The following is a 27,868-nucleotide window of genomic DNA, read 5'->3' as shown; positions in this document are numbered from 1 at the left end:
CTTCCCTCACCCCACTTCACATTTCTTCACAGCAGTTACCACCATGTGACACATTAGATACTGATTGGTCTGTTGGCAGATTTAGAAATGGGTTAAAATAGTGGATGAACCCTCCGCACCTCTCTCTCTGAGCATGTTCACCCATCCACTCATTCAGTGGGTACTTATTGAGCTCCTGCCCTGTTCCAGGTCTTGGGCTGAGCATTCCTGGAAACACAGGCCTGGTCCCTGCTGTTACTGTGCCCACAGTTACCCAAGCCACAGCCTTGGGCATTGTTTTAAACAAGGGAGGACCATGGCCAGCTTAAAACAGATTTCCCTGGCTGCCATGTGGAGGGTAGGTTGGAGGGGGTGAGAGTGGTGGCTGGGAGCCCAGAGAGGCAGCTGGGGTGAGGATTCAGGTAGGAGAGGACAGGACTGGACCAGGGCTGGAGCCCAAGTAGACAGGCCATGGGGGCAGACAGGCTTGGGGGGAGTGTTTGTCAAAAACAGAGCCCAGGGAATGGGGTCGGGGGCTGTCCCTGAGATGGAGACCCAGAGGAAGAACAAATTGGGCGAGATGTTGAAGCTAGTTTGAGTACAGTGAGGACCCTGGAGGAGACGCACAGCAGGCTTTAATGTTGGAGACAGGTTCAAAAGGAATGAGGTTGAAGCTGGAGACAGATGTGTGAGTGATGGGTTCAGGGGCAAGGACTGTGGGAGTGGGTGAGATGGGCCAGGCAGGATGTGAGGGAAAGCTCAGAGGGCCCAGGACAGAGCCCTGAGGAATCTAACATTTAAGTGGCAGGTAGAAGAAGAGAAGCCAGCACAGGAGCCTCAGGAGGTGAGGTTGGAGAGTTAAGAGAAGAACCAGGGGAAGGCATCTTCCCAAAACCCAGTGAACAGGGCCCCAGGGTCCAGGCCTCTCTGAGCACGTCCATCCTTCTTCCGCAGATTTGAGAGTCTGGACCAGGAGATGAGCAGTCTGATGGGCCGTGTCCTGGATGTGAACCGCACAGTTCAGGAACTGGTGGAAGGAGGCCACCCCAGCTCAGAGGAGGTGCGCTCCTGCCAGGACCACCTCAACAGCAGGTAGGTGAGGCCTGGGGCTGGAAGTTCTTCTAGGTATCCCACACCAGTTCTTCCCATCATTCTTTTCCTCATTCACCAACTGTAGAAATCAAGAACGTGCACTTTCAAATCCCTGAGATGATAAGGGCCATCTAGTAAATTAGCAAAATCTTGAAAAAAAATTAAAATACCCAATGCTAGTGGTGATATGTAAAATGAGGACACAATACATTTTAATGGGGTATTAACTTACTTCTTCAGAAATGATTTATTGAGTATCCACTATCTGCTAGGAAATTTTCCAAGTACTTTTGTTTTATCTCCCCATATCCCAATTTCCATAGTAAAGTTTCCAGAATTCAGAGCTCTTTAAGAATAGCAACAACTTAAATCTTTCCCGCTAGAACACTGCCAGTAGTTCTTGCAAGGTAGGGTTTATGGATAAAGACACAGATCCAGAGAGGTGAAATCCTTATTCAAGCTTACTCGGTCTAGTAAGTAGGAGTCAAACCCAGTTCTGCCTGAATCCAGAACTGGGGCTGTTGATCATATTTATATATTCAGTTTTCCCAGCAATTCTGTGGGGTGTAAATTACCCATGCGAGAGAGGAGGAAATGGGGGCTCAGAGAGGTGAAGGTGGCCTGAGGTCACATGGCAAGTTATGGGGATCAAGCCTGGATTTGTCTGACTCCAGAGATTGTGCCCTTCACTGCTGTGCTGGAAGATCCCAATATCCAGTGATTTCCAAGTCTCTGTAGACTCAACAATCCCAGGGCACCAGGGCCTAAAAAGATAATGACAGCAATAGTGATTTACGGCGTTTAGTGAGATGATGTGCTAAGTGCTTCAGCCACATGAACTCATTAAAAACACCCAATGAAGTGGACATAATTATCCCCATTCTCCAAATAAGGAAACAGGATCAGAGATGGAAATGATTTGCCCAAGTTCACATGGCAAATCTGGCCAGAGCTGAACTTGAACTTGAGTCCTTCTGATTTCAGAGTCCTAATTTCTGCCCTTATGGTGTGTCCATGCTAGAGGTGACAGAGAGTTCACAAACGGACTAATACATGAACAAGATATTTAGAGAGTTTTAAGGATGTATGCAGGAAATAGAGTGACCTGGTAGGGCATAACTGGAGCTTGGGGGTGATTTGAGATCTTGTGGTCAGCCATAACATTTTGAGCTGGGCCCTCAAAGGGGATGAGAAGGCAGCCAAGGAAGGTCCCCCCATCAGGTGGGTGGGGCTCGGGTGGACCTGCGGGAAGCCCTTTTTCTTCAGCTTCCCTGAGAAGGGAGGGCAGCCTGCTTTGGGGCCACCTCCCTGGGGGCTGGCTGAGAAAAGGATTTCAGGATGGTGAGGGCAGAGCTTAAAAAAAAGGGGTGGGGGGAACGGGAAGGATCCATCCACAGGAAGAGTACATATGGGGGAGGGGAGGGAGGGTACAGAGCATTCCAGGCAGGGAGCACAGCCAAGGCAAAGGCCCTGATATGGTCTTCGGGACCATATCAAGTCCCCATATCAAGAGTGGGGACTATTATCCCCACTCAATAATAGTAGCTAACAGGTACTGTTTTAAACCATAACTCATTGGACTCTCACAACACCCCTATGAGGTAGGTACTGTGCTATGTCCATTTTACTGGTGGGGAAACTGAGGCACAGAGAAGGTTACTAACCGAAGGGTACATAGCTCAGATTTGACTTTGAGCCTGACACAGCCAGGCAGTCCGGCTCGGATTCTGTGCTTATAAACTGGACCATACACTGCCTATGAAAGGAAACTGAGGCCCAGAGAAATACCATCTCTTGCCTGAAGGCACAGGGCAATGCGTAATTTTCCCCATTTATTTATTTTGGAATAAAACAGGTTTGCCTTAGCACCTGGCTTATAGTACATGCTCAGTAACTATTCATTGCATCCAACGTATTATCTGATGTCATAAGCCAGCAGTTCCCACACTCTTTGGTTTCAGAACACTTTGCACTCTTAAAAACTATTAAGGACCCCAAAGAGCTTGTTTTAGTGGGTTATAGCTATCAATATTTACTATATTAGAAGTTAATACTGAGTAATTTTAAAATATTACGTCGTTAAAAATAACAATAATAAACAGTCTGTTAACATAGCTAACATGTTTTAATGAAAAAAAACCTTTCAAAACAAAAAAAAAATGTAGCGAGAAGGATGGCATTGTTTTGCGTTTTTGCACATCTGCTCAATGTCTGGCTTAAGAGAAGGCAGCTGAGTTCTCAGGTCTGCTTCTGCACTCAGTCTCCGTCCTGCAGCCTCTGGAAAACTCCACTGTACACTCGGGACAGAATGAAAGTGAAAAGGCAAATAGCATCTTAGAATTTTGATGAAGATAGTTTTGCCCTTGCTTAGATTACATTTTGAGAACCGCTGTTCTAAGCAAATGTACCTGGCAGAGTCCATTTTACACAGACAGAAACTGGGGCTCGGTGAGATAAGATGACATTCTGAGGTCACACAGTGGCTGGGTTCTACCTAGGGTCGATGGGCCCTCCACACCCAAGAGGGGTCTCCGTCCTCCTTAAGCCGCCCTGCTTCCCCTGGGCAGGTGGAACCGCATCGTGGAGCTGGCGGAACAACGCAAAGAGGAGGTGAACGCGGTGCTGCTGGTGGAGAACCACCTGCTGGAGGTGGCGGAGGTGCGCGCCCAGGTGCGCGAGAAGCGGAGGGCTGTGGAGAGCGCGCCCCGCGCGGGCGGCGCCTTGCAGTGGCGCCTCAGCGGCCTGGAGGCTGCTCTGCAAGCGCTAGAGCCGCGCCAGGCGGCCCTCCAGGAGGAGGCGGCCCTGCTGGCTGTGCGCTTCCCGGCTCAGGCTGCGCGGCTGCATCAGGGTGCCGAGGAACTGGGCGCCGAGTGGGGCGCGTTGGCTAGCGCAGCTCAGGCCTGTGGCGAGGCGGTGGCGGCGGCCGGGCGTCTACAGCGCTTCCTGCATGATCTGGACGCTTTTCTGGACTGGCTGGTGCGCGCCCAGGAGACGGCGGGCGGCGGCGAGGGCCCCCTGCCCGGCAGCCTGGAAGAGGCGGACGCGCTGCTGGCGCGCCACGCCGCCCTCAAGGAAGAAGTGGACCAGCGCGAGGAGGACTACGCGCGCATCGTGGCGGCCAGCGAGGCACTGCTGGCGGGCGACGGCACCGAGCTGGGTCCGGGCCTGGCACTCGACGAGTGGCTGCCGCACCTCGAACTTGGTTGGCACAAGCTGCTTGGCTTGTGGGAGGCGCGCAGGGAGGCGCTGGTCCAGGCGCACGTCTACCAGCTCTTTCTGCGCGACCTACGCCAGGCGTGGGCGGTGCTGCGCAACCAGGTGCCCGCTTCCGGGTTGACGAGGGCGGGGGTCTGAGGCCGCGGGGGATTTCGGGGACAAGGAAATGTATGGAGGAGTGTGTTTGCGGGGACCACTGGCTTCGTGGCTTATCTGCTGTCAGCGGCGGTGTTTGTGTGTGTGTGTGTGTGTGTGTGTGTGTGTGTGTCAGGTATCTGGTACAGATGGCTGGGTTTGTGGAGCATCCGGTGTGAACATGTGTGGGTGGGTGTGTAACAGAATTTGAGGATTATGATGTGTGGGGTGGCGTCTTATTTTAGGTGAGTTTGTGGACTATTCTGAGTAAGTAATGCATTTGGGTGTTCATTGGAGTGGCTTCTTGGGTTTGTAGATTGTCTGGAAGGAAATAAGAGTATGAGGTTGATTGGTGATGGTCAATGGGGTTTAAAGAAGATCTTGGGGTGGATAACAGAGGATGAAGATTATGGTAGAGGGAATTCAGGCTGAGAGATTATTGGGGTCAGTAAATGGTGGTGGATTAAGTGGTTCTGGGGGCCTAAATTAGCAGATTATCTTCTTATTGCGAAAGGCAATTTGCAGAGTCTCTGGAGAGGGTAACTGCCTTTATGGCTTGAGGAATCAAGTGCTGTGGTTATCTGGGAACAGCTGATCCATTTGGGGGAACTTTCTGGGATGGGAACCAAATTTGAGGATTTGGACAGGATGGAACACCCAGTTTTCAGATTGTCCAAGAGTAGGTACCAGCCTTTAGCGATCATTTTATTTATTTATTTGGCTGCATCGGGTCTTAGTTGCGGCCCGTGGGATGTGGGACTTTTCGCTGTGGCGTGGGCTTCTCTCTAGTTGTGGCGCGCGGGTTCCAGAGCGCGTGGGCTCTGTAGTTCGTGGCACACGGTCTCTCTAGTTGAGGCGCGCGAGCTCAGCAGTTGTGGCACGCGGGCTTAGTTGCCCCATGGCATGTGGGATCCCAGTTCCTTGAGCAGGGATCGAACCTGTGTCCCCTGCATTGTAAGGTGGAGTCTTTACCACTGGGCCACCAGGGAAGTCCCTAGAGGTCATTTTAGAAAGCATGACTACCTGTGCTGGTTATCTAGAGAAAGCTGACCCAGTTAGAGGATTACCTGGAGAAACAGGCAGGGGGCCCCTGGAATCATGAGGTTACTAAACATTGGAGCTGAGGTGGCCTTGAGAGACCCTTTCTGATCCACCCATTTTACCAGTTAGAAAACTAACCCCAGAGAGGGAAAGAACTTCCTTGAAGTCACACAGGACCCAGGTCAGTCTTCATCAATTAACCAAATATTTACTGAGTGCCTCCTCTGTGCCAGGCACTGTTCTGCGGCGGAGGCCAGAGGAAACAAAACACAAAATCCCACCCTCGTGTGGCTGGCATTCTAGTGTGTGTGTATATATGTGGGGGAGGAGATGATAAACAAGTAATAGCATATATAATATCATGTCAGGTATATGCTATGAAAAATAATAAAGCAGGATAAAGGGTTATGGCTGGGGGAGGAGGATGCTATTTTAAACAGATGGTCAGAGACCTGAAGAAAGTGAAAGAGCCAGCCGTGGGGCTATCTGGAGGGACCAGCATGGGAAAAGGATCTGAAGTGGGACCATGCCTGGCGTGTTCAATGCTAGGACAGTGAGCAGGGGAGAGGAAAGTGGTGGAAAGGCAGGCTGGCAGCCTCTCCCTGGTCCTGGAATGAAGCAGGGCTAAACGGAGCATTACCCCTCCCCCATTCCAGGAGATGGCCCTGTCGGGTCTGGACCTGCCGGGCACCGTGGAGTCGGTGGAGGAGGCACTGAAACGGCACCGGGATTTTCTCACCACGATGGAGCTGAACCAGCAGAAGATGCAGGTGGCCGTGCAGGCTGCTGAGAGCCTGCTGAGACAGGGCAACGCCTACGGGGAGCAGGCCCAGGAGGCCGTGACTCGGCTGCTGGAGAAGTAGGTCCCTCAGACCCCAGGGGCACAGGGGGTGGGATCTCGGCACAGGGGAGGGGCAAGGAGGATTCCCTTTCTTTCCATCACATTTCTGCTCTTCTGTCTCTCTTTTTTTTTTTTCCTTGGCCGTGCCGTGCGGCTTCCGGGATCTTAGTTCCCCGACCAGAGATCGAACCCATGCCCCCTGCAATGGAAGCATGGAGTCCTAACCACTGGACCTCCAGGGAATTCCCTCTCTGTGTCTTTGATTTCTATTTAATTCCATATTGCTTTAGATTCGATTTAAATTGATGATCTGTGAAAAGGTAACTTGTGGTCGATAACCCAAAAGCTGCAAAAATGAAAAGTTTCTCTCCCAAGCCTGCCCTCAGCCTGGGATAGCCGGACTGGTTGTTAAAATGTTAACATCTACTGTGTGCCAGGCACTGTTCTAAGCCCTGAACAAAACGGCAACCCCGCCCCGCCGCAAAAAAACACAAAACAAACCCCAGCCCACAAGCAGAGTCCTTTAGAGGATTCCCTTCAGCCCCACTTCTTTCTGTCCGTCATTGTTGCTGTTTCTGCCTTTCCTGGTGACCCCAGCTTTCTCCTCTCTGGCATGAGCGAGGCAGGAAGAGAGCCCAACGCTGCTCCATCTTCTGTCTCCTGATGGAAATCACACCCGGTCCCTCCACCACCGTCCACAGCCCCGAGGCCCCAGCCCCTTGGCTTTTCAGTCTCCGGCGACTTTTTTTCCTAAATTCATTTGGGACAAGGTTGGAGTTTCCTAAAGGAAAACTTTTATGGAGATTCTCATCCTGAGGATGGAAATTCATGATCTAGCATCCTCCGCTCCAGGCCCGGCCCCTTCCTTCTTTTACCCAGCATTTCTTGAGTGTCTGCTGTCTGCCGGGCTCTGCAGAATGGGGAGGAGGAGCCTGGAGAGCTGTTCTTCTGAGTCACGCCTTCATTCCTTTGCAGTCATTAATGGCTCCTTTCATTCTATTGTTTATTCATTTATTCTTTTAAAAAATTTATTTGGCTGTGGTCGTAGTTGCAGCACGTGGGAGCTTCGTTGCTGTGTGTGGGATCTTTAGCTGCGGCATGCGGGGTCTAGTTCCCTGACCAGGGATCGAACCCGAGCCCCCCTGCATTGGGAGCACAGAGTCTTAGCCACTGGACCACCAGGGAAGTCCCTATTCATTTATTCTTCAGCCAATTAGACAAGTACTGAGTCCACGCTGTGTTCCAGGCCCTGTGTGAGGCAATGCTGGGCGCGCATCCTGGGTGCCCAGGACAGAACACGATTCCTGCCCTCATAGAGCTCACATGCTGTCTGACAAGGATGGCCCAGGATGGTCAGGGCCAGGATGGGAGACATGCAGGGGGCCGTGGGAGCCCTGGGGTCAAACAGGGCCAGGTCCTAGTCCCAGCTCTGCCTCTCAACCTGTAGATTCAGAGCAAGTCACTTCCCTCTCCACGAGCCTCACCTCGCCTGGAACCTGGCCCAGCCCTGCGTGCAGGGCACTCTTGCATCTTGGCACATGAGGCTCAGAGAGGGCAACAGACTTGCCAGAGGTCACAGCTCTTTTCTCACCCTCCCGGAAACAAGGGATTTTCCTCATCCCTAGGACTGATGCTTGACAAGTTGGCTGCTGAAGGCCTGGAGGGATTGAGTCTGGTTCAATTTCAGAGGCATTTCCTATTTCCTGGTTCCTGAGCTGAGTCTTGGCAGGACGGAGTACATATTTTGCTTGTCTCTGGCCCTTCCATCCAGCTCTGCCCTTGGTTCTCTCCGTAACTCTCTCCCACACACTCCATCTCTTTGCCTCCATCTCCCTGTACAACTATGTATCTCTGTTTCCTTGTCTGTCTCTCCTTGTTTTTTCTACCTATACCTTCATCTCTCTTTTTTTCTGCCTCTCTGTCTCTCTTGCTTTCTTTCATTCATAAAATATGTATTGAGTACCTACTGTGTGCCAGCTCCTTTTCCTAGGCATTGGGGATACAGGTGTGAGCAAAGCAGACAAAAAATTCCTGCCCTCATGGAATGACGTCCTGGGGGGGGAGACAGACAAGAGAAATATGTAACATATGCAGTGTGTTAGATAGTGTTAAGTGCAAAGGAGAAAGTTAAAGAAGGAAAGAAAGCCAGAAAGTGTTGGGGAGTGATCAGCAGGGGTCTTGCTAAGAATGTGACATTTGAGTACACTTTGGGGGGAAGACCGTTCCAGGCAGAGGAAACAGCCAGTGCCAAGGCCCTGAGCTGGGAGTTGCTTGTTCAAGGCACAGCAAAGAGGGACCCCCTCAGCCGTCTCCACCAGGCCTCTTGGGCACTTTGCCCTGCACTGTGGGCAGGAGGCCAGACTGCCTGGGGCTGTGGTGCTTGCTGGCTCCGGGGTGGTCGGGCCTGGGTCCAGCCCAGCCAGTTCACTTAGGCCAAGGGCCCGCCCCTCCTTGCCTCCGTGTGGCTCCGGCTGCATCCATCCATGCCCTGCTCTCATCCCTCTCTCCAACTCTGTTGCAGCCTTCTGTCTGTCTGGCTGTGTCTTTTACTGGGGGCATCCGGCCACTTCTCTTCCTGTCCCTTTTTGGGCTGTCCCTCCCCTGACCCTCTCTGTCACTTTCCTTCCCTCTGCTTTCTGTCTACTGCTCTCTTCTCTGTCTCTTTCTCTGTCTCTGGCACTACCCTTGCTTCATTTCTTCCCTTGTGTTTTCCTATTTTCTCTATCTCTGGGTCTCTTTCTTTGTCTGTCTCTCGTCCAAGTCTCTGTCAATCATTCCCTCTTGAAGTCTTTGTTTCTCTTTATCTCTGGTCTTGTGCCTGTATGTGTTCCTGTTTATCTCTCTAAGCCTTTGCATACCCCCCCACCCCCCCCCACCCCCCCCCCCCCGTCAATCTATCCCTCCCTCCTAATCTCTCTTTCTCCCTAGGTGTCTCTCATTCTCTAAGTTTTTATCTCTCTCGGTATCTCTTACTCTGTAGGTCTGTTATCTCTCTCTATGGGATTGTGTCTTTCTAAGGGTATTTCTTTCTTTTCAGATATCTGTCTGTCTCTGTCCCTCTCTCTCCCATTCTCTCTCTCCCCCCACCCCGCCTTCCTCTCCCTCCCTCCTCTCTCTTCCTCCCCCAGCTCTGTCCCTGGCTTTGCCCCCACTGATGTTTCTTTGCCTTTACTCCCTCCCTACCTTGCTCTCTCCTCTTCCTCACTTGTACATATGCCCCAGGTTCCTAGCCCTGACAAGCCTGACGCCCTCACAGCCCTACTGCCAGCGCCCCCAGACACAGGCTTCCCCCAATTCCTATCTCTCCACCCCCAGGAGCCAAGAAAACCAACTACGGGCCCACCAATGGATGCAGAAGCTACACGACCAACTTGGGCTGCAGCACTTCCTCCGAGACTGCCACGAGGTAGGAACTCCAGCTGTGCTGGGGCACAGGGACTTCGTTCCTAGACAGGGAAGTGCTCCAGCACCGAGGCGCAGTGGGGGAGGGGGCGCCCCGTCTAAGTGGGTCGCGGAGCGAAGTTCACTTCGCGCCGCCAGGAGGCGTGCGGATCCTGGCCTCAGTGCGCATGCTCCTCAAGGCTCCTCCACCCACGCGCTGGGGAAGGAGGGAGGGGCCTTGGGTGCCCCTGGCAACGGCGCGCGTCCGCGCCCACAGGTCCCGCGGGGACGCGCGCTGATCTCACCTTTCCCCGCCGGAGGTTCGTGAGCAGCTCTCTGATGGGGAGAGAGGGACGGGAGACAGGAGAGGGGTGGGGGGAGCCGTGGGTGGACCAGAAGCCCAGGGCGCAGCTTCGGTCAGAGACAGTCCCCGACCAAGCCTTCGCCCCTTTAACAGTGTCCAGGAATCAAGCTCTGCCCCTTTAGAGATGAACTACACAACCATTAGGACCAACCCAAATCAGAGGTGGTCCAGGTCCCCTTCTCCATTAGAGACAGCCCAGGAGATATGCTGCCTTTCTCTCCTTACCCTGCATTCCATAGAAACTATTCTGCACCCTGACCACATAAGAGATGGCCCCATGAGAGATGGCCCAGTAAACATTTTCCTAAACCCAAACAGAGATGGTCCTGGTCTCATCTATCTACCTGACTCAGGATAATTCGTACCCCCTCCGCGATGATACAGTACTTAAGTTTCCCCCAACCAAAGATGGTTCAGGAACCAGGTCCGAATCTCCCCAATTAAAGATGATTTGATTCCCCCCATGGTGAACCCCCATGTTCTCCCCACACATGAAATGGATAAGGGCTTCCATATACCCCCTCCCAACTCAAGTCCATTAGAGATGGGTCTGGGACTCGAGCCCACTAGAGATGAGTTCAAGAACCCCCTGTCCCCCTTCTTCCCACTGGAGATTATTCTGGACTGAAGTCTTATAAGAGATATTTCCGGCTCCCTCCCATATTTTTTACCCCTGTATAGCTGAGGTAGCCAGGAATCTGAGCCCTTTCCCACCCCACCTCACCCCCTCACATAGCTGACGTAGCCCAGGCCCCAGCCTACCCCCCTCCCCCCCGCCGTTTGATTTGTCCCAGGAGCCCCTTCCCCCTCTCGTTAGATTGTTCTGGACCAAGCAGCAATCATCTGAGATGGCGCAGGAACACCCCCCTCCCCATGCTTTAGGGAGGGTGATGATTTCTCCTCTACGCGCATCTGGGGCCCGGCAGAGAGGCGGGCACGTAGGCAGGTAGGGGGCGCGCGCGGGCGGGCGCGCTGCCGCTGCGCGGTGGCGGGGGAGGGGGCGCGCGTCCGCCGGAGACTCAGCCGTCACCGCCGCTGCCGCCGCCGTCGCGGTAGAGGGGCGAGAGGCCCGCCCGCCCGCTGCAGGGACCGCCCGCCAACGCCTCCGCCACTTCAGGTCTCGGGGGCGCCCAGGGGAGGGGGCTGACGCGCACCCCCGCCGAGGCGGGCGGGGGAGGGGGCTTGGGCGCGTGCTCGCCCGCCCGCCGCGGGAGGGAGGGGCGCCGGCGGCGCGGGGGCGGGTCGGTAAGGCGCAGGGACCCCAGTCCTGGGGAGGGGCCCAGATGCCGGGAGCTGTCCGCGGTGCTGCTGCGGGCCAGACTGAGGGGCCAGGTCCCAAGGGAGAGTAGCGGAAAGGGAGGACTTCTAAGGCTACTCCTGGGGTAGTGTGGATTTGCCCTGGGGGCTAAGGGGGTCCCAACCTCTCTAGGGGCCTCTCCTCTGGGTAATGGGGCCTCTGAGATTTGCCCTGGGGTTGGGGGACCCTCAGCCTTTGGAGAGATTCTTCCCTGGTTCTTGCAGAATCTGCGTTAGCCTTAGATGATGGGGGCGAATCACTTTTGCGTGGGTCTGCCGTGGGCGATGAGGGTCTTGGACTTGCTCTGGGTTTGGAGGGCTCTGACACTTGGGAGCTTTTTTCCTGGGTTGTTGGGGACTCTGGCTTTGCCCTCAGTGATGGGGGTCAATCACTTTGGGGGGGCTTTACCTTGATGACAGAGTACCTCTCCTTCAGGGGCTTTGCCTTCCCTATGCGCTGTGGCTGCCATTGGCAAACTCTTCCCTGCTTGTCGGGAATCTGATAGCATTGGAGGATTCAGCATTTGACTTGGCTCGTGTGTGTGTCTGTGTATGTATGAGGGAGTATGACGCTGTCCTGGACCCCTGGGGAGCACATGCTCAGGGGACATGGAGTGGGGTTTGGCCGACTGGGAATTTGTCCTTGGCTATGACTGTAAGCCAGAGTCCGTGATTTTCTGTTGTTTTTTTTCCCAAGAGGGAGGAGGAGGATCTTGTGACTGAGGGGGGAGGAGAAAGGGGAGGAGCAAACTGCCCAGGTGCCAGGTTTGGTCATGAGTGGGGAGGTTCCTGCTTGAGGGACGAGTCTCATTGGGAGGGAGGGGGGGCTCAGAAAGCAGCCCTGTGACGGATCTGCTGAGGGTGGCGAGAGGGGCCCACTCCTGTTGCTTGCATTTGGGATGACCGGTTTTGTTGGTGAGTGGGGGCGCTAGAAATAGCTTTAGTTTGGGAGGGGGGGTTGGCTGCGGAGGTTCTATCTGGTCCATGCTGGAGAGTCTGATGCTAGATTTGTACCATCTCATTTGGGGTAGACTCATGTGGGGAGCCAGAAGGTAGCCCTGATGCTTGCATTTGGGGGGTTGGCTTTGGTTGGGGGCCACAATGCATCATGGTTTTGGTGAACTGTGGTCTTGGGCTGGATCCTCAGGGCTGGATTTGGGGAGTTCTGTGGGCTCATTCAGGAGGCTGGATCTGGGTTGCAGGGGATGGGTCTACCCCACATTGGAGGGATGGTTTGGAGGGAACTAGACTTGGCACTAGTTGGGAGGGTTTTTAGGGGTTCATCTGGCCATATTGGGGGTCTGGGACTAGATATGGGGCTTCACCTGATACCTTTGGGAATGGGTTGGAGATCTTGAATTGGTCCTTATTGGAGGTGGCTGAGACTGAATTGAAGGGTCTAAGTATTGCTGGGGGTGAGGGGTGCAAGACTGAATCGGAAGTGAGTTGAATTAGGTTGGAGGGCTTGTTTTGGAGGGCTGATTTGGCTATGGGTGGGAAGACTGGCCTAGGAACCCTACCTTGGGGCTTAGGGCTTATGAGGAGTTGAGAAGGGCTGCCCTGAGGACAGAGGGCTAAGAGACGTTGCATTCTGGGGACCCTTTCATCCATCCCCTACTCCCCAGGAAAGGGCTTAAGCTGCACACCCCTGCCATAAAGGCCTCACTTGCACAGCTTTTTCCATCCCACCCTTCTCTCCTTCCCCAGTCCTAGAAGCCTAGGCCCTGAACCTGGGACATTGTGGAGGGGATGGGGGGGGCGGGGCTATGGCAGGTTGTGGGGAATTGGCTGAGCCCCTCCCCCATCCTGCACAGCTGGATGGCTGGATCCATGAGAAGATGCTGATGGCGCGAGACAGCACGCGGGAAGACGGCCACAAGCTGCATAAGAGATGGCTCCGGCATCAGGCGTTCATGGCAGAGCTGGCTCAGAATAAGGAGTGGCTGGAGAAGATTGAGAGGGTGAGTATGCAGAAGGACCCACTGCCCATGCCAGGTGCCAGGGGCCTCCAGGGAACCCATGTCTCACCTCCTTCACCCTCCGCTGCCAGCCCGCTCTTCTCATACCCCTGAACTGGTTCAGATAACTTCCACATCTGCTCCTAGTTTTGTGGCCTTGAGTAATTCACGTAACCTCTCTGAGCCTCAGTTTGCCTGTCTGTGAAATGGCCAACATCTCTTCTGAATGGTTGTTAAATATTTCACCCCTTCTTATAATCTCCCCTACCAGGCTTCCCTCCACACCATTTGGAGCATTTAAAATAGAAAGTCAGGTAGTCAGGTTGGGGCAGCCCTGGGAAGCTGGGGTTAAAGTGAACATTGGGTTCCTACAACCGTGGGTTCTCATTCTGTCTATGCTGTTACCAGCTCTGGGGCCTTGGGGGAATTGTGTTAACTTCTTTGAGCCCCAGTTTTATTGAAGTATAGTTGATTTACAACATGGTGTTAGTTTCTGGTGTACAGCAAAGTGATTCAGTTATATATATGTGTATACATATATACGTACATATACATATTATTTTTCATATGGTTTATTACAAGATTTTGAATATAGTTCGCTGTGCTATACAATTGGACCTTGTTGTTTATGCTCTGCTTTAAAATTAGGAAATAAGAAATGTAGGCTCTTGAGTACATAAAGTGCTTAACACAAGGCCAGGCACCTAGGAGCTGTAATTGCTATGGTATTGTTCTTTTTAATACATCATATGATATATGTGGCTCTAGGCCAACATATATTGGAGCTTGACTTCAGCTTGGAGGGACCCAGGCAGATTTTTGCTCTAAGCATCAACCCCCAAAACTGCCCCTAGACCTGCTGCCCTGGATCCCCCCACTCTTTTCACTCAAAACAGAGGGACCCAGGTGGGTCTTAAACCCTTAAATGGCCACCGATGCCCCATAATGGTGGCACGTGGCAAAGCCACTCTCCTTGACTTGGAGTTTAATGGAGGTTTGTTCTCTCTGTCTCTTTCTTCCACCTCTGTCTCTCGCTCCCCTTCTCTGTCTTATGGTCCTCTTCCGATGTTTCTAACTTTGTGCACATCTCTGTATCCACCACTCTATGGCTATCTGTCTCTCGCTGTCTCCTTTTCATGCCTCTGTGTTGTCTGTCTCCCTCCTCACACCTCTGTCTATCTGTCTGTCTCTCCTCATCTCTCTTCCCATGCTTGGTGCTTTCTCTCCAACCACCCATCATGTCTCTGTCTCTCTGTGTGTCTCCAACTCCTTGATTCTGTCTCTCTCTCCACGTCTCTCCCTATGTTCTGCTGCCCCCATATTTCTCTGTCCCTCCCCACCATCCACTCCCTCCCCCTCATTTCCTGCCTCCCATCGTCTGGGGCAGGAGGGCCAGCAACTGATGCAGGAGAAACCAGAGCTGGCAGCCTCGGTGCGGAAGAAGCTGGGTGAGATCCGGCAGTGCTGGGCGGAGCTGGAGAGCACCACCCAGGCCAAGGCGAGGCAGCTCTTTGAGGCCAGCAAGGCCGACCAGCTGGTGCAGAGCTTCGCTGAGCTGGACAAGAAGCTCCTTCACATGGAAAGCCAGCTGCAAGATGTGGACCCTGGTGGGGACCTGGCCACTGTCAACAGCCAGCTCAAGAAGCTGCAGGTACGGCCTGGCTGACACAGACGGGGGCTTTCTAAACACAGTGGGGCCAGAGTCAGGGTCAGATCCCACTTGAGGTATTTCAGACAGAGGGGATTTAAGATAGGGATTTATTTCAAATGTGTTAGAAGAGCTGGAAACAGAAAGGGAATACTGAGGCAGTCCAGCTAGTAGCCACTATTGGAAGCACCCACCACCCCTAGGGAAGGGGGTACAAAGGGGGAGGAAAGATTTAGAGCCAAAAAGCAGTAGGTAGATCACAAGCACACTGAGGGTTTTCCAGGACCCTGACACCTGTTTCCTGGATGGAGAAACCAAGGCCCAGAGGTAGGGGGCTGGCTTTGCACAGAATAATAACAGCATTCATGGGACTTCCCTGGCGGTCCGATGGTTAAGACTCCGCGCTCCCAGTGCAGGGGGCACAGGTTTGATCCCTGGTGGGGGAACTAAGATCCCCATGCCACTCGGGCAGCCAAAATAAATAAATGAATAAAATAACGGCATTCATGGAGTGCTTCCCCCACCAGCCTCTGTGCCGAGCTCTCACTGACCCCTCCCAGCAACGCTAAGAGATTGGTACTGTTATTATCCCCCATTTGACCAACGGGGAAACTGAGGCACGGAAGGTAGAGAGCCTGGCCCAAGGACGCACAGCTAGCCAGTGTCTCCATTACAAAACAGCGGCTCTTAGAGAACAGACACAGTGTCTGCTTTATCTCTGCTCCTAGCCTGGCAGCCTGTGGTGCTTGGTATCTTACTGTTTGATGCGCTGACTGGAGGTGCGAATGTAGGAGCTGCGAATGTAGGAGCTGCGTCTCACCTCCCAAGGTGTGACAACTCCTGCCTTTACATCCCAGGAACAATGTCTGAGGCTCTGGGAGGTGAACTAATGGCCCAGGGTAGCCAGTGGCAGAGCTTGGATTCAAATCCAGGTCCCTCAACTCTTCACCACCCCTGCGTAGTTATGCTTCTAAAGTGTCTGGCAAAAAAAAAAAAAAAAAAAAGTCGGCTGATAATAAAAGCACATGACACTAATTAGTATTTATTCAGTTATCTATGCAGCAAATCTTTATTGAGCACCTAGGCGCTTTTCTGGAATACAGCAGTAAGCAAAACTGACAAAAACTCGTGGCCCCCGTGGGGCTCACATTCTGGCGAGGAAGACGGGCAAAGAAGCAAAGAGCAACAGATCTGAATAGGATGTCAGGGACGTCATTGCTTTCTGTACCCCAGCGGTTCTCAACTGCCTTGTCTCCAGGATCCCTTTACCTCTTACAAATCACTGAGATCCCAAAGAGCTTGTTTGCGTGTTTAATATTTACTATATTAAAAATGAAAACTGGACATATTTAAACGATTGATTTTGTTTAAAAACAACAACAATAAATCACCTATGAACCCCAAAGCATTCTTTTATGAAGAATAACTATATTTTCCAAAACAACAACAAAAAAAATGTAGGCAGAAGATTGGCATCGTTTTCAACGTTGCAGCTCTCTTTCATGCCCGGCTTAAAGGAGCACTGGAGGGAATTCCCTGACGGTCCAGTGGTTAGCACAGGTTTGATCCCTGGTCGGGGAACTAAGATCCTGCATGCCACCCGGTGTGGCCAAAAAAAAAAGAGCACTGGCTTCTCACCTCTGCTTCTGCATTCAGTGTCTCTTGCAATAGCACTGGTCATGCGGTCCCTGCAAAACCCTGCTGTGCACCTGGAAGAGAATGAGAGGGATAAAGGCAAATTAACAGCTTAGTATTTTTTTAAACAATGTTGTAACCTTGCAGACCCCTTGAAAAGATCTTGGGAATCCGCAGGAGTACCCGGACCACACTTTGAGGACCGCTGGTCTGTGTTCTGTGCCAGCCACTGATAACCTGTCCCTCCTCCCCAGCAGCCCTACGAGGGAAGTGCTGTGGTTATCCTCACTGGACATGTGAGGAAACCACAGCACAGAGAGAGTCCTGGCTCTCCCAAAGTCACACAGCCACCAAGTGGCCATTCAGGACCACATTTAGTTCCCATCCACCCTCCTCCCTCGATACTCCCAGACCATAGTGCGGAACGTGACCCTCTCACTGGCCTCTGAAAAATCCATCACTGCCTGAGGTCCATAGCTGCGCAGGCAGTGGTCACGCAGGGATGACTCGGCCCCACGTCTGCTCTGAGGGATCACCTGGAATATCGGCAGAAACAAGTGGTGGCCTGGATGGTCAGACAGAGGAGGGAGCAAGGAGTAGTAGCAGATAGGGGCCAAGTGATGAAAGCCCTAAGGGGTGGCAGACAGACCTGGGTTCAAATCCCAGCCAGGGCGCAAGTGTAGTCCCTCTCTGAACCTCTGTCGTCCCATCTTAAGTAGGACTGCCTCAGCGCGGGCATCCCAGGGCCAGGTGAAGGTGTGCACTGGGATGTGGTGAGTTCCCAGCAAATGGGGATCTGTGACTGTCAGGATCCCAACAGGAAACAGAAGGCATGCTCCACTGAGGACGATTTGAAGAGGGCCTATCGAGAGTCTTGACAAAGGTGTGAGCAGGGAATGGGGAAGCCTTGGGGCCGATAGGAGGGAGCTTTACTTCCGGGCAGGGGTGAGGGGGGTGGGGGAGGACAGGGGGTGCAGAGTCACCTGGAAGGAGCGGGGACCCTTAGGCAAGAATGGTCGCTGCTGCAGGGAGGAGCTGGGAAATGATAGGTCCCCTCCGCTGCGTTCACAGGACTTACTTCATGGGTGCAGCCCCACAGGACCCCACACTCGGTTTTATGCTCTGCTCTCCTGTTTTGAAATTCTTTTGGCCGTGCCGCGGAGCATGCAGGATCTTAGTTCCCCGACCAGGGATAGAACCCGTGCCCCCTGCGGTGGAAGCATGGATTCTTAACCACTGGACTGCCAGGGAAATCCCTGTCCTGTTCTGAAATTCTGAACATTTGAATCAAGGGACCTGCATTTGCATTTTGCACTGGGCCCTGCAAATTATGTAGCCAATTCTGAGCCCAGCCAACCTGGAAGCCAGAAGACAGGGGAGCCAGTTGCTATGGTCCATACAGGTCAGCCCACCCGACTCCGCCCCCAGCGACCCCAGGGCACAGAGCAGGATGGAGAAGCTTAGACTGTGGGTCAGGAGGGGCAAATGGAGACCTCCAGCACAGCAGCAACTATTACTACGACTATTCATTGTCTTATGATGATGACTAACTCTTCCTCAGTAGTTTATTTCAGTGAATAAAAGCACAGACTCAGGACTCAGCAGGTGTGGGTTTGAATCAGAGCTCTGCCACTTACTAGGTGTGCGATGTTGGGCACGTGGCTTTGCCTCTGGTCTGAGCCTCAGGCGCCTCCTCCTTGCAAAGGGAAGGACCCTAATGCTAAGCCATTTGGTGACAGTGGGACTCTGGGTGGCAGTACATGCCAAGGTCAAGGCCATGGATGCTGGAGCCTGGCTGCCTGGGGTCAAGCCCAGCTCTGTGACTTACCAACTGGCTAACTTGGAATTATTTCTCTTTTTGTGCGTCAGTTTCTTCTTCAGTCAAATGGACATAATAACAGTAGTGATTTCATACGAACATTGTAAAGATTACAAGACGTACTGCAGGATGTAGTTTCAGAATTGCTGACCCAGCAAATCTGACTAAGAGACAGTTCTCGCTTACAGGTTTTAAATTTTTAATTGTCTTCCACCAGAGGGCACATCGTCACTATACTGTGTTCAAAAGTTGGGTTATTTCTCTGCCTTCCGTAGATTCTGTTATTTATGTGAAATAGTTGTTTCATTTGTTTCTGATTATATTCCAGTTTGGCACGTCCCCCCATCCATGGAGCTTTTAAAAAATGTATTTGGCGGGGCGGGGGGAGGTGCTACATGAGACGTTAATATAGCGCCGAAAGTTACAACTGCCAGTTTACAGTTCACCTGTGACAGATTGCTCGCCTGAGTCCTGATGCCATTTAATGCTCTCGTCCCCAGCAGCAAATGAGAGCTCCTGTTTCTACCCATGCTTGCCAACACTTGGTGTTGGCAGACTTTTTAGATTTTTTTTTCCCAGTCTGGTGAATAGGCAGCATCTCACTGCGGTCTTTGCGTTTGCATTTTGGGTGGAACTGGTGACCTTGAGCATCCTTGTCTCCCTTTTTGGCCATTTAGGTTTCAGAGGGAAGGTTTGGGGCCTCCTGCCCTAGACAAGTGCAGAGCCGGCTCTTCCCTCCACATGGAGGGGGTTAGGCCCACCAAGCCCTGGGGACCAGGAGGTGAGGTCCCCATTGTTTAAGGGAGAGACTGAGGCCCAGGGCGGATGAGAGCCTGGGGGGGGGGGGTCACACAGCGATGGGTAGGCCCAGCACAGGACTCCTGGCCCCTTTCCCCAGCAGAGGGAGCCCGAGGTGGGGAGTGACTCAGTGGGCCAAGGCCCCATATGGAGTCCAGCTGGGCCTCAGGAGCTGCCACTGGGGAGGGGAGCGGCCTCCCAAGGCCCTGCTGTCCCCTGGGGCCTGCCTGAGATCCCAGACACTGTGCATATGCAGGAGGGAGGGGGTCGGTCCAGCTGGGCACATCTCCTGGCTGCTCTACCCCTCAGGGCACCAGGGCCAGGCTGGGCTGGGGGAGGTGCTGGCTCTGGATCTGAGGGGGTGTGGCTGTGAGAGTGATCTCTTCCCCCTCTGCCTCACTCTGGGCCTGTCTCCCAGTCTCCCCCAGTTCCTCTGTGTCTCTCTTTCTCTTAGTTTTTTTCTCTCTCTTTCTCACCTGTCTGTCTGTCTCTCTGTCTCTTTATCTCTCTCTGTCTTACTCTCTCACTCTCTTCTCTCCGTCTCTTTTCATTTCAGTTCTCCATCTCTGCCCCTCTCCCTTGATCTCGCCTCATCCCTGTGTCCTCCTCGTGTCCTTCCCCTTGTCCCCCACCCCAGCTGCTGCAGCAGCCTTCCTGGAACCCCGCCTCCCAGGTCTAGGCCATGTGACCCAGAGTCCTCCTTCAGGGCCTCCTCCAACTGTCCTTGCCAGCTGAGGGGCCAGATGGTAGAGTCCCAAACCCCTGCTTTCCCAATCCCAGGGGTCTGACCAGCTGGCCTGGCTCAGCCATGGGCTCTTGCTTGGGGAGGGAAGCGGGGAGCTGGTCTCCTGCCATCTAAGGGGGACCAGTCAGGGGAAGATGCACGTGGAGTCTTTGCAGCTGCTGAGCTGAGTCCATAAAGACTACCTCCCACCCTAAGCCAGGCTCTTTTCTCTGGCCGAGAAAACACTCTCTTTGCCCCTTTTCATTCTTTGCCCCGCATTTCTTCATCTAGCGCATCATGGCCCAGAGTCAGGGGCTACACAGTCCAGGGTTTGAACCCTCGTTCTCCTACTGTGTGACTGAGGACAAGTGACCCCACCTTTCTGAGCCGCATCATCCCCAATTACAGAGAAGCAGAGTGACTGAGGGCCACTAGGGTTTCGTGGTCACTTGGTCCTGGGTTCAAATTCTGGTTCTGGCAGTTTTTACTCTGGACCAGGCATTGATCGTCTCTGAGCCTCAGTCTCCCCAGCTGGAATATGGGAAGACAGCAGGTGGATCCGAGAAGGAATCAGGTTGATGTGGGGGTCAGAACTTGTGTGTCACCATGGGGCAGAGCGCCTGAAGCTCTTTTGGAAGTAGGCTCTTCTGTCTTTTGTTTGTTTGTTTTGTTTTTTACCTTTAATCTCTCTCTTTTTTTTTTTTTGGCCTGTGCTGCGCGGCTTGTGGGATGTTAGTTCCCCGACCGGGGATTGAACCCAGGGCCTCAGCAGTGACAGCACGGAGTTCTAACACTGGACCACCAGGGAATTCCCAAAATACACACTCTTAAAGAGTACAATTCAGTGATTTTTAGTGTATTTACAAAGTCAAGTGACTCTCACCACTATCTAATTCCAGAACATTTGCATCACCCCAAAGAGAAACCCCGCACCCATTAGTTCCCTCTACTACTCTACTTTCTGTCTGTACAGACTTGCCTATTTTGGACATTTCACATAAATGGAATCGTACAATATATTGTCCTTTGTGTCTGGCTTCTTTCACTTAATGTTTTCAAGAATCATCCCTGTTGTTTCTTTGGTTTTAACGTTTAAAGCTAGTTTACTTTTTTTTTTTTAATGTTAACCTTTCATACCAAGAGAAGCAGAAGAGCATGGTGACCAACCCAACAAACAAAATCAACACACATTTATGGAGACTTACTCTGTGCCAGGCATGGAGCCAGGAGCTGGGCTCCAGTTGTGAACCATACGAGCATCCCCATCTTCCCTGACCTCATACGCTGTTGTGAGGATTAAACGAATTCATTCTTGTCAAGCGCTTAGAGCAATCAGGGTGTGTTACCCATTATCGCTGCTGTGGCAGGAAGTTCAAACAGAAGGGTATGATGTGTAAAGTGAAGTCTTCCTTCCTCCTCCACAGGCAAGTCCCACTCCGCAGGGGTGTAACTGCTCTCAACTGTTTCTGCTCTATCCTTCTAGAAATATTCTCTGCAGACCCACACACATACACATGACATACAGCCTATAGTGAAGGTTGCCTTTTCACTTGACAAAACACCCTAGGCATCCTTCCTTGTCACAAAATCGAGGATAGAGTCTGTCCTTTTAAACTGTTGCATGGTATTCCAGGGGTAGTTTGACAATGTCATTAACCAGCCTTTGAGAACCCTTCGGGCTGTTTTCAATCTTCCGCTAGTATAAATAATGCCACGACAGACATCCCTGTCCATATGTATTTGAGCCTGTGTGCAAATATTTCTGTAGATAATAATCCTCAAAGTAAAATTTGGGGACCAAAAGGTGTATGCATTAAACTTTTTCATAAATATTGCCAAGTGTTCTCCTGAAACGGCAGTGGACACACTTGCAGTGTGAGAGCCATCCATCTCCCCACATGGCTGACGTCATTAGGTATTAGCAAGCTTTTGCATCTCTGCTAACCTGAGAAGTGAAAGATACTGTTTTGTAGTTACTTGAATTTGCATTTTCCTAAATATTGAAGGAGGCTGAACATCTTTTCATGTGTTTAAGGACCATTGTACTTCTGTATCCTTAGCCCATGTTTGCAGGAAAGGATACACATTAAATGGCTGTTCAAAATACGTGGCATTTTTGTAGAAGTAGAAAAGTGGCAGCGCCTGGAATTATTCCATCTCGGGTCACACGGCCACTTGCTGGGGAGGTGGTAGAGGAGTTTTCATTTCATGGGGAAGTGGAACTTATAACCTTCATATTTCAGACTATATTTGAAAGTTTCCTGAATTCTAATGCATTTTTAGTTTTCTACACATCACAACAATGTTCTTCTTAGCGAAAAAGTTTGGGGGATGACTATTTCATTTTTCTTTGATTTCTGCCACTTATAATTGTGCCTTTAAAATTTTTTCCATTGTACATGGTTTTGACTTGTTATAAGGTTTGATTTTTCCCCATTTTTATGACTCCTACAGATTGTGAACTGTATCAGCTGGGATTCTTTGGGGTGCAGTTCATAGGACTTAGGCTAGAAGGGGACAGTGTTGGCTCACATAGCTGGAAGATCCAGGGGGTATGAGCTTGGGGCATGGCTGGATCAGTTCCTCAAATTACATCCTCAGGAATCTCTCTGTCTTTGTTTCTGCACCCTGCTTTTCTCTGTGTTGGCCTCGTCACTGGGGAGCCTGTTCCCTCCTGGTGGCAAAATTGTCTCCAGTATCCCAGGTCTGTGTTCTTCTACCTTTAGGAATACGATGAGAAGGAGACCACCCCTTTTGAGCTCACACACCTTTCCAGCAAAAGTGGGAAGAGTTTTCATTGGCTGATCTTAGGTTACATGCCATCTCTTACCCAATCCTTGTGGCCAGGGTGATTCAGTGTTTCTCATTGACCAGGCCTGACTCACATGGCCATTCTTGGACCGCTTGGTTTCATCAGCCCCTTAGGAAACTGTAATAGTTTTCATTGGCCCAGCTTGGGTAATAGGACCATCCCTGACCCAGTGTTCTGATTGGCCAGGTTTAGAACATGTGGCCACCTTGGCCCTCTAGGTTTTATCAGTTCCTCAAGAAGTTCAGGACCTGAGAGTGGATTTTCAGGTGCTGCAAAGGAAGGGACGGATGTTAGGCAGGCAAAACCAACCCCTCTGCACTACAGAACCTCCCAACAAAAGTCTTAATTTGGTTCTTAAGTTTCCAGCTTTGGGTTTCAGTCTTTTGCTGTAATCTGTTACCACTTAATTTCATTATTTTGTTTTCTTTTCTAGACTTCCCCCATCTGTTTAGAATCACACAAGACATAAAATTTGGGGTGGGGGGGAAGATCCTACTAACCTAGATATCTTCGGTAAAACAAAGTCTCACTTCAACGTGCCTCCGGATCCCACACTCCAAAGGGGACTTCAACTATTATTTGGTGTGCATCCTTCTAGATCTCTTTCTATGTGTTAATAGATGTGCCTATATGGATTACCAATGGTTTCCTTTTCTTTGTATTTCATGCTTAATTTAAATTCTTGAATAAATAAATATCATGGTCCAGACATCAAAAACTATCTAAAAAATCCTATGTGAAAAGTTTCTCCTTCGTCCCTGTCCCCATTCACTAAATTCTCATCCCCCCAATAGGTACCATCTGTTACTAATTTCTTGTTTATTCCAGGGAATTTTTATGCATGTGTAATCCACTACAAATATCTATTCATAAGTAGGTTCTAAAATTGTTTTCCTCTTAACAGTAAATCTTGGGTATTATTCAATACTGATGTGGATTTGTTTAACCGTTTCAATCTTCATGAGCATCGAGGTTGTTTCCATTTTTTTTTCCCCCATTATAAGCTCTGCTATGATGAGGTCTTTGGACAAACATCTCTGCTATGATGACCATCCTCAGACAAACATCTTTGTGCGTATGTGCCAGTGTTTCTTTTTTTTATTAATTTAGTTTTATTATTATCATTTATTATATTTTTGGCTGCGTAGGATCTTCGTTGCTGTGCGTGGGCTTTCTCTAGTTGCAGCGAGTGGGGACTACTCTTCATTGCGGTGTGCGGGCTTCTCATTGCGGTGGCTTCTCTTGTTGTGGAGCACAGGCTCTAGGCGCGCAGGCTTCAGTAGTTGTGGCACGCGGGCTCAGTCGTTGTGGCTCGCGGGCTCCAGAGCGCGGGCACAGTAGTTGTGGCGCACAGGCTTAGCTGCTCCGCAGCATGTGGGATCTTCCCGGACCAGGGCTCGAGCCCATGTCCCCTGCATTGGCAGGCAGATTCTTAACCACTGCGCCACCCGGAAAGTCCCTGTGCCAGTGTCTCTTTAAATACATTCCTAGAAGTGCAAGTACCAGTGCTGGATCAAAGCATTTTGACACGTATTGCATTTGGATAGGACCTGCCAAACTGCCTTCCAAAAAGGCTCTACTAATTTACACCACCACTGACAGTGGCTGAGTGTGCCCATCTCCCTGGATCTTTGCCAACACTAGATATTATTGATCTTTTAAATTTTTGCCAATCTGATGAATAGAAGAGGATACCTTGTTTTAATCTGTATTATCCTGCTGATTAGTGAGACTGGGAATCTTTTCGTGCACTTATTTTTTCTTCTTTGTGTTGCCTGTTCACATCTAATGCCCATTTCTCTTTTGGGCCATCTCTCTTTGCTGATGTCATTCATCTGTGCATTGAACAAACCGCAACTGAAGGCCCATTACATGCTGGACACTGTTCTAGGCACTTGGGAATACAGAGGTGAATTGACACAGCCTCTGCCCTCATGAAGCTAACATTCCAGAAGCAGGAGACCAATTAAAAAAGGCTTCACAAGTAAAGACAGTTATCGGATGGTGGTTAAGTGCTGCAGAGACAAAGGAAGCAGGATAAAAGGGAATTCTTTTACTGTTAAAGAAACTAGTGCCTTGCTCTAACACACACTATTTTTCCAGCTTGTTATTTGCCTTTAACTAAATCTAGAAATTTAGGTTGTTGCAAAAGTATTTTTTTAAAAACAAAAGTATTTTTTGTGGCCAAATTTATAAATCTTTCCCTTTACGGTTTATGTGCTTGGAAAGATTTCCTCCATCCCAAGATTATAAAAGCATTTGCCCCGGTTTTCTTAGTATGCCTTATGGATTTACTTATTCCACTTAAGTCTTTAATCCATCTGGAATTATTTTCAGCATAAAGAGTGAGGAAGGGATCCAGCTAAATTGGTCAGCGACTTGGCCCCTGACCATTCATTGAATAACCCATCCTTTCCTCGGAGGTTGGAAATGGCATCTATAAACTGTATGAATTCTCCTGTGTACTTGGGTCTGCTTTTCCACTTTCTGTCTATCCCTGTGGCACATCAACCATTATAGCTTTGTATTTATTTTTGATATTTGGAAAGGTTGACTCTTTGGACAAATTACCTAACTTTTCTGGGCCTCAGTTTCCTCCTCTGTAACATAGGGATACCACCAACCTCGAAGGGTTTTTCTGAGAACTAATGAACTAATGGGCCACTTTAGTCCAGGGGGTCAGGAAAGACTCTTTGAAAAGGTAACAGCTAAGCTGAAATCTGATTGACTGGGAAGAGCATGCCTGGTAGGGGGAATAGTTACGGCAGAGGCCTTGAGACAGGAACTAGCTTAGTGGGTTGCAGGATCAGAGAGGAGGGCAGCGCTTCTGGAAGGAATTGGGCCAGGGGAGAGTGGAATAGTGGGCCTCGACCAGGGGTTTGGCTGTCACCATAAAGGTACTGGAGAGCCACAGCGGGATCAGGAGGGAGGGTGGGGCCTGCTGACCCTACCCTTGTCCCTACAGTCGATGGAGTCTCAAGTGGAGGAGTGGTATCGCGAGGTGGGAGAGTTGCAGGCGCAGACGGCGGCGCTGCCGCTGGAGCCGGCGAGCAAGGAGCTGGTGGGCGAGCGGCAGAACGCGGTGGGCGAGCGCCTGGTGCGTCTGCTCGAGCCGCTGCAGGAGCGCCGCCGCCTGCTGCTCGCCTCCAAGGAGCTGCACCAGGTGGCGCACGACGTCGAGGACGAGCTGGTGAGGATCCGCGCGGGGATCTGGGGCGGGAGGGGTGTGCGAGGGTGGGGCGGGGCATGAGGCCAGAGGCGGGCCAGCCGGCAGAGGGGGTGGAGACTGGGATGGGGGCGGGGCCATGGGACTTAGGAGGGTTCAAGGGTGGAGATGGCTGAGGGACCTATCCACTAATAAGCAGATAGACTCAGTCATTCAGTCCTTAAGTTTTTCACTTACTTATTCACTCATTCATTCACTCTTCCACATTTCATTAACACTTTCAATCACTCATTGATTTATTCATGAAGTTATTGATTTATTCATCCACTCATCCTTTATTCATTCTTTCACTCATTTATTTATTATTCACTTACTCACTTGTCACTCATCCATTCATTTCCTCATTCAGCCATTCACTAATTTGTTCATTCAGACTTGTCCTAAGTCAGTGACAACCCAGTGTGGTTAGGAATGTGATGCGGGAAGCAGGGGGCTGTGAAAGCCGGGAGGAGGCATCTGGCCAAGTTCAAAAGTCAGGGAGAGTTTCCTGGAGGAGGGGATGTCTGAGCTGAGACGTGAAGGAAGAGTCCATTTGAGGGAGCCTGCTGAGGGAGTGGGAAGGGAATTCCAGGAAGCAAGACCTGCCTGTGCAAAGGCCAGAGGTAAGCGTGAGCCTGGCTCGCGTGCAGAGAGCAAGACAGAACATGTCCAGGGAGGAGGCTGAAGGCATGACCAGACTTTTAGGCGAGGAAGGGCCTTGGATGCCGGGGAGGCTTGCATGCTTACAGTTTAGCTGGGAGGGAGGGGTCCTTGCCCTGCTCCCTGTGTCCTTCCCGTGACCTTATCCCTGATTTCCTCTCCAGGCATGGGTCCAGGAGCGGCTGCCACTGGCCATGCAGACAGAGCGAGGCAGTGGTTTGCAGGCCGTCCAGCAGTACATCAAAAAGAACCAGGTGAGCAGAGCCACGTCAAGGGAGTGGGTTAGGACACATTTGGATACAAATGATAGAAAACAGCTCAAGGTGGTTAAAGCCAAAGAGGGGAATTTATAGGCTCTTGTAACTGCGGAGACCGTGGACCGCAGATAGATGCATCAGGTGCTTCCAAGACGTCATGAATCTCTCATTTCCATTTTTTTTTTTCCTGTTAGCTCTGTTCTCAGGCCAGCTCTCCTCTCCTGCTGGTAAAAGAACTCCAACAGATTCAAGTTTATATCCCACCAGTAAAGCTGAAGAGAATTTTTCTCTCTCATTAATTTCAGCAGTAGTCCCAGGAATAACTCTTTTGGGCTCAACTTGAGTCACATGTCCACACTGAACTAATCATGGTGGTCAGGGATTTAGACAGCTCTGAATGGCCTGGTCTGGACTAAGGGCTCGCCCTTGGAACCTGTAGGTGGGGTCAGCCTTAACTTTATCTGGGTTGAGATGGAGACAAGGGGATTCCCCACATGAAAATTAGGGTCCTGTGACTAGAAGTAAGGACACTGGCTACTGGGCCACGAAAAAGAAAACAACAAACCAACAAGAACCGCAGACACCTATACGGAGAGAGGACAGAGATAATCGGAGGGCTGACACCGACACCAAGCACAGTGGGGGGCTTCTGAGCCGCTAAAAATCTCTGGACCTTTATTTACTTCCCTGAGACTCAATTTCCACATCTAAATAAGTAGAGACTTGGTCTAGAGCCGTGGTTCTCCAGTTGCTTAGGGAACCCTTTTGCAGAGGAACCCAATGGCAGAGGAACCCTTGGATCAAAGCCACTCTCTCACCAAAGCCCAAAGTAAGACATATATAAGAGGAGTAATAATAATACAGTGATGGGACCTCCCTGATGGTCCAGTGGTTAAGACTCTACGCTTCAAGAGGGAGGGGATATGGGAATATATGTATACATATAGCTGATTCACTTCGTTATACAGCAGAAACTAACACACCATTGTAAAGCAATTATACTCCAA

The 27,868-nt window shown here is 51.1% G+C and overlaps 1 protein-coding gene across 10 annotated transcripts in view; it reads left to right on the top strand.

Moving 5' to 3' along the window:
• Positions 1–27,868, top strand: part of SPTBN4 (spectrin beta, non-erythrocytic 4) — a 72,566-nt gene that overhangs the window by 28,547 nt on the left and 16,151 nt on the right. For 6 of the 10 annotated variants that reach the window (XR_010939187.1, XR_010939186.1, XM_067719960.1 and 3 more), the window contains 8 exons: positions 934–1,071; positions 3,639–4,389; positions 6,120–6,322; positions 9,620–9,710; positions 13,160–13,306; positions 14,691–14,954; positions 25,705–25,929; positions 26,769–26,858. Coding sequence is in view for 8 of the 10 variants with exons in the window: in XM_067719960.1 (XP_067576061.1) it covers positions 934–1,071; positions 3,639–4,389; positions 6,120–6,322; positions 9,620–9,710; positions 13,160–13,306; positions 14,691–14,954; positions 25,705–25,929; positions 26,769–26,858 (1,909 nt within the window). In the remaining 2 variants the exon portion in view is untranslated. Of the gene's footprint in view, positions 1–933; positions 1,072–3,638; positions 4,390–6,119; positions 6,323–9,619; positions 9,711–10,848; positions 10,996–11,021; positions 11,167–11,323; positions 11,432–12,174; positions 12,261–13,159; positions 13,307–14,690; positions 14,955–25,704; positions 25,930–26,768; positions 26,859–27,868 lie in introns of those variants that run through there. The other 4 variants (XM_067719965.1, XM_067719964.1, XM_067719968.1 and 1 more) reach the window with 4 other exon arrangements.

This window comes from Pseudorca crassidens, chromosome 20 (genome assembly GCF_039906515.1).
Source record: "Pseudorca crassidens isolate mPseCra1 chromosome 20, mPseCra1.hap1, whole genome shotgun sequence".
Classification (NCBI taxonomy): domain Eukaryota; kingdom Metazoa; phylum Chordata; class Mammalia; order Artiodactyla; family Delphinidae; genus Pseudorca; species Pseudorca crassidens.
The sequence above is the reverse complement of the archived record's forward strand: the minus strand, read 5'-3'. Positions and strand labels throughout refer to the sequence as shown.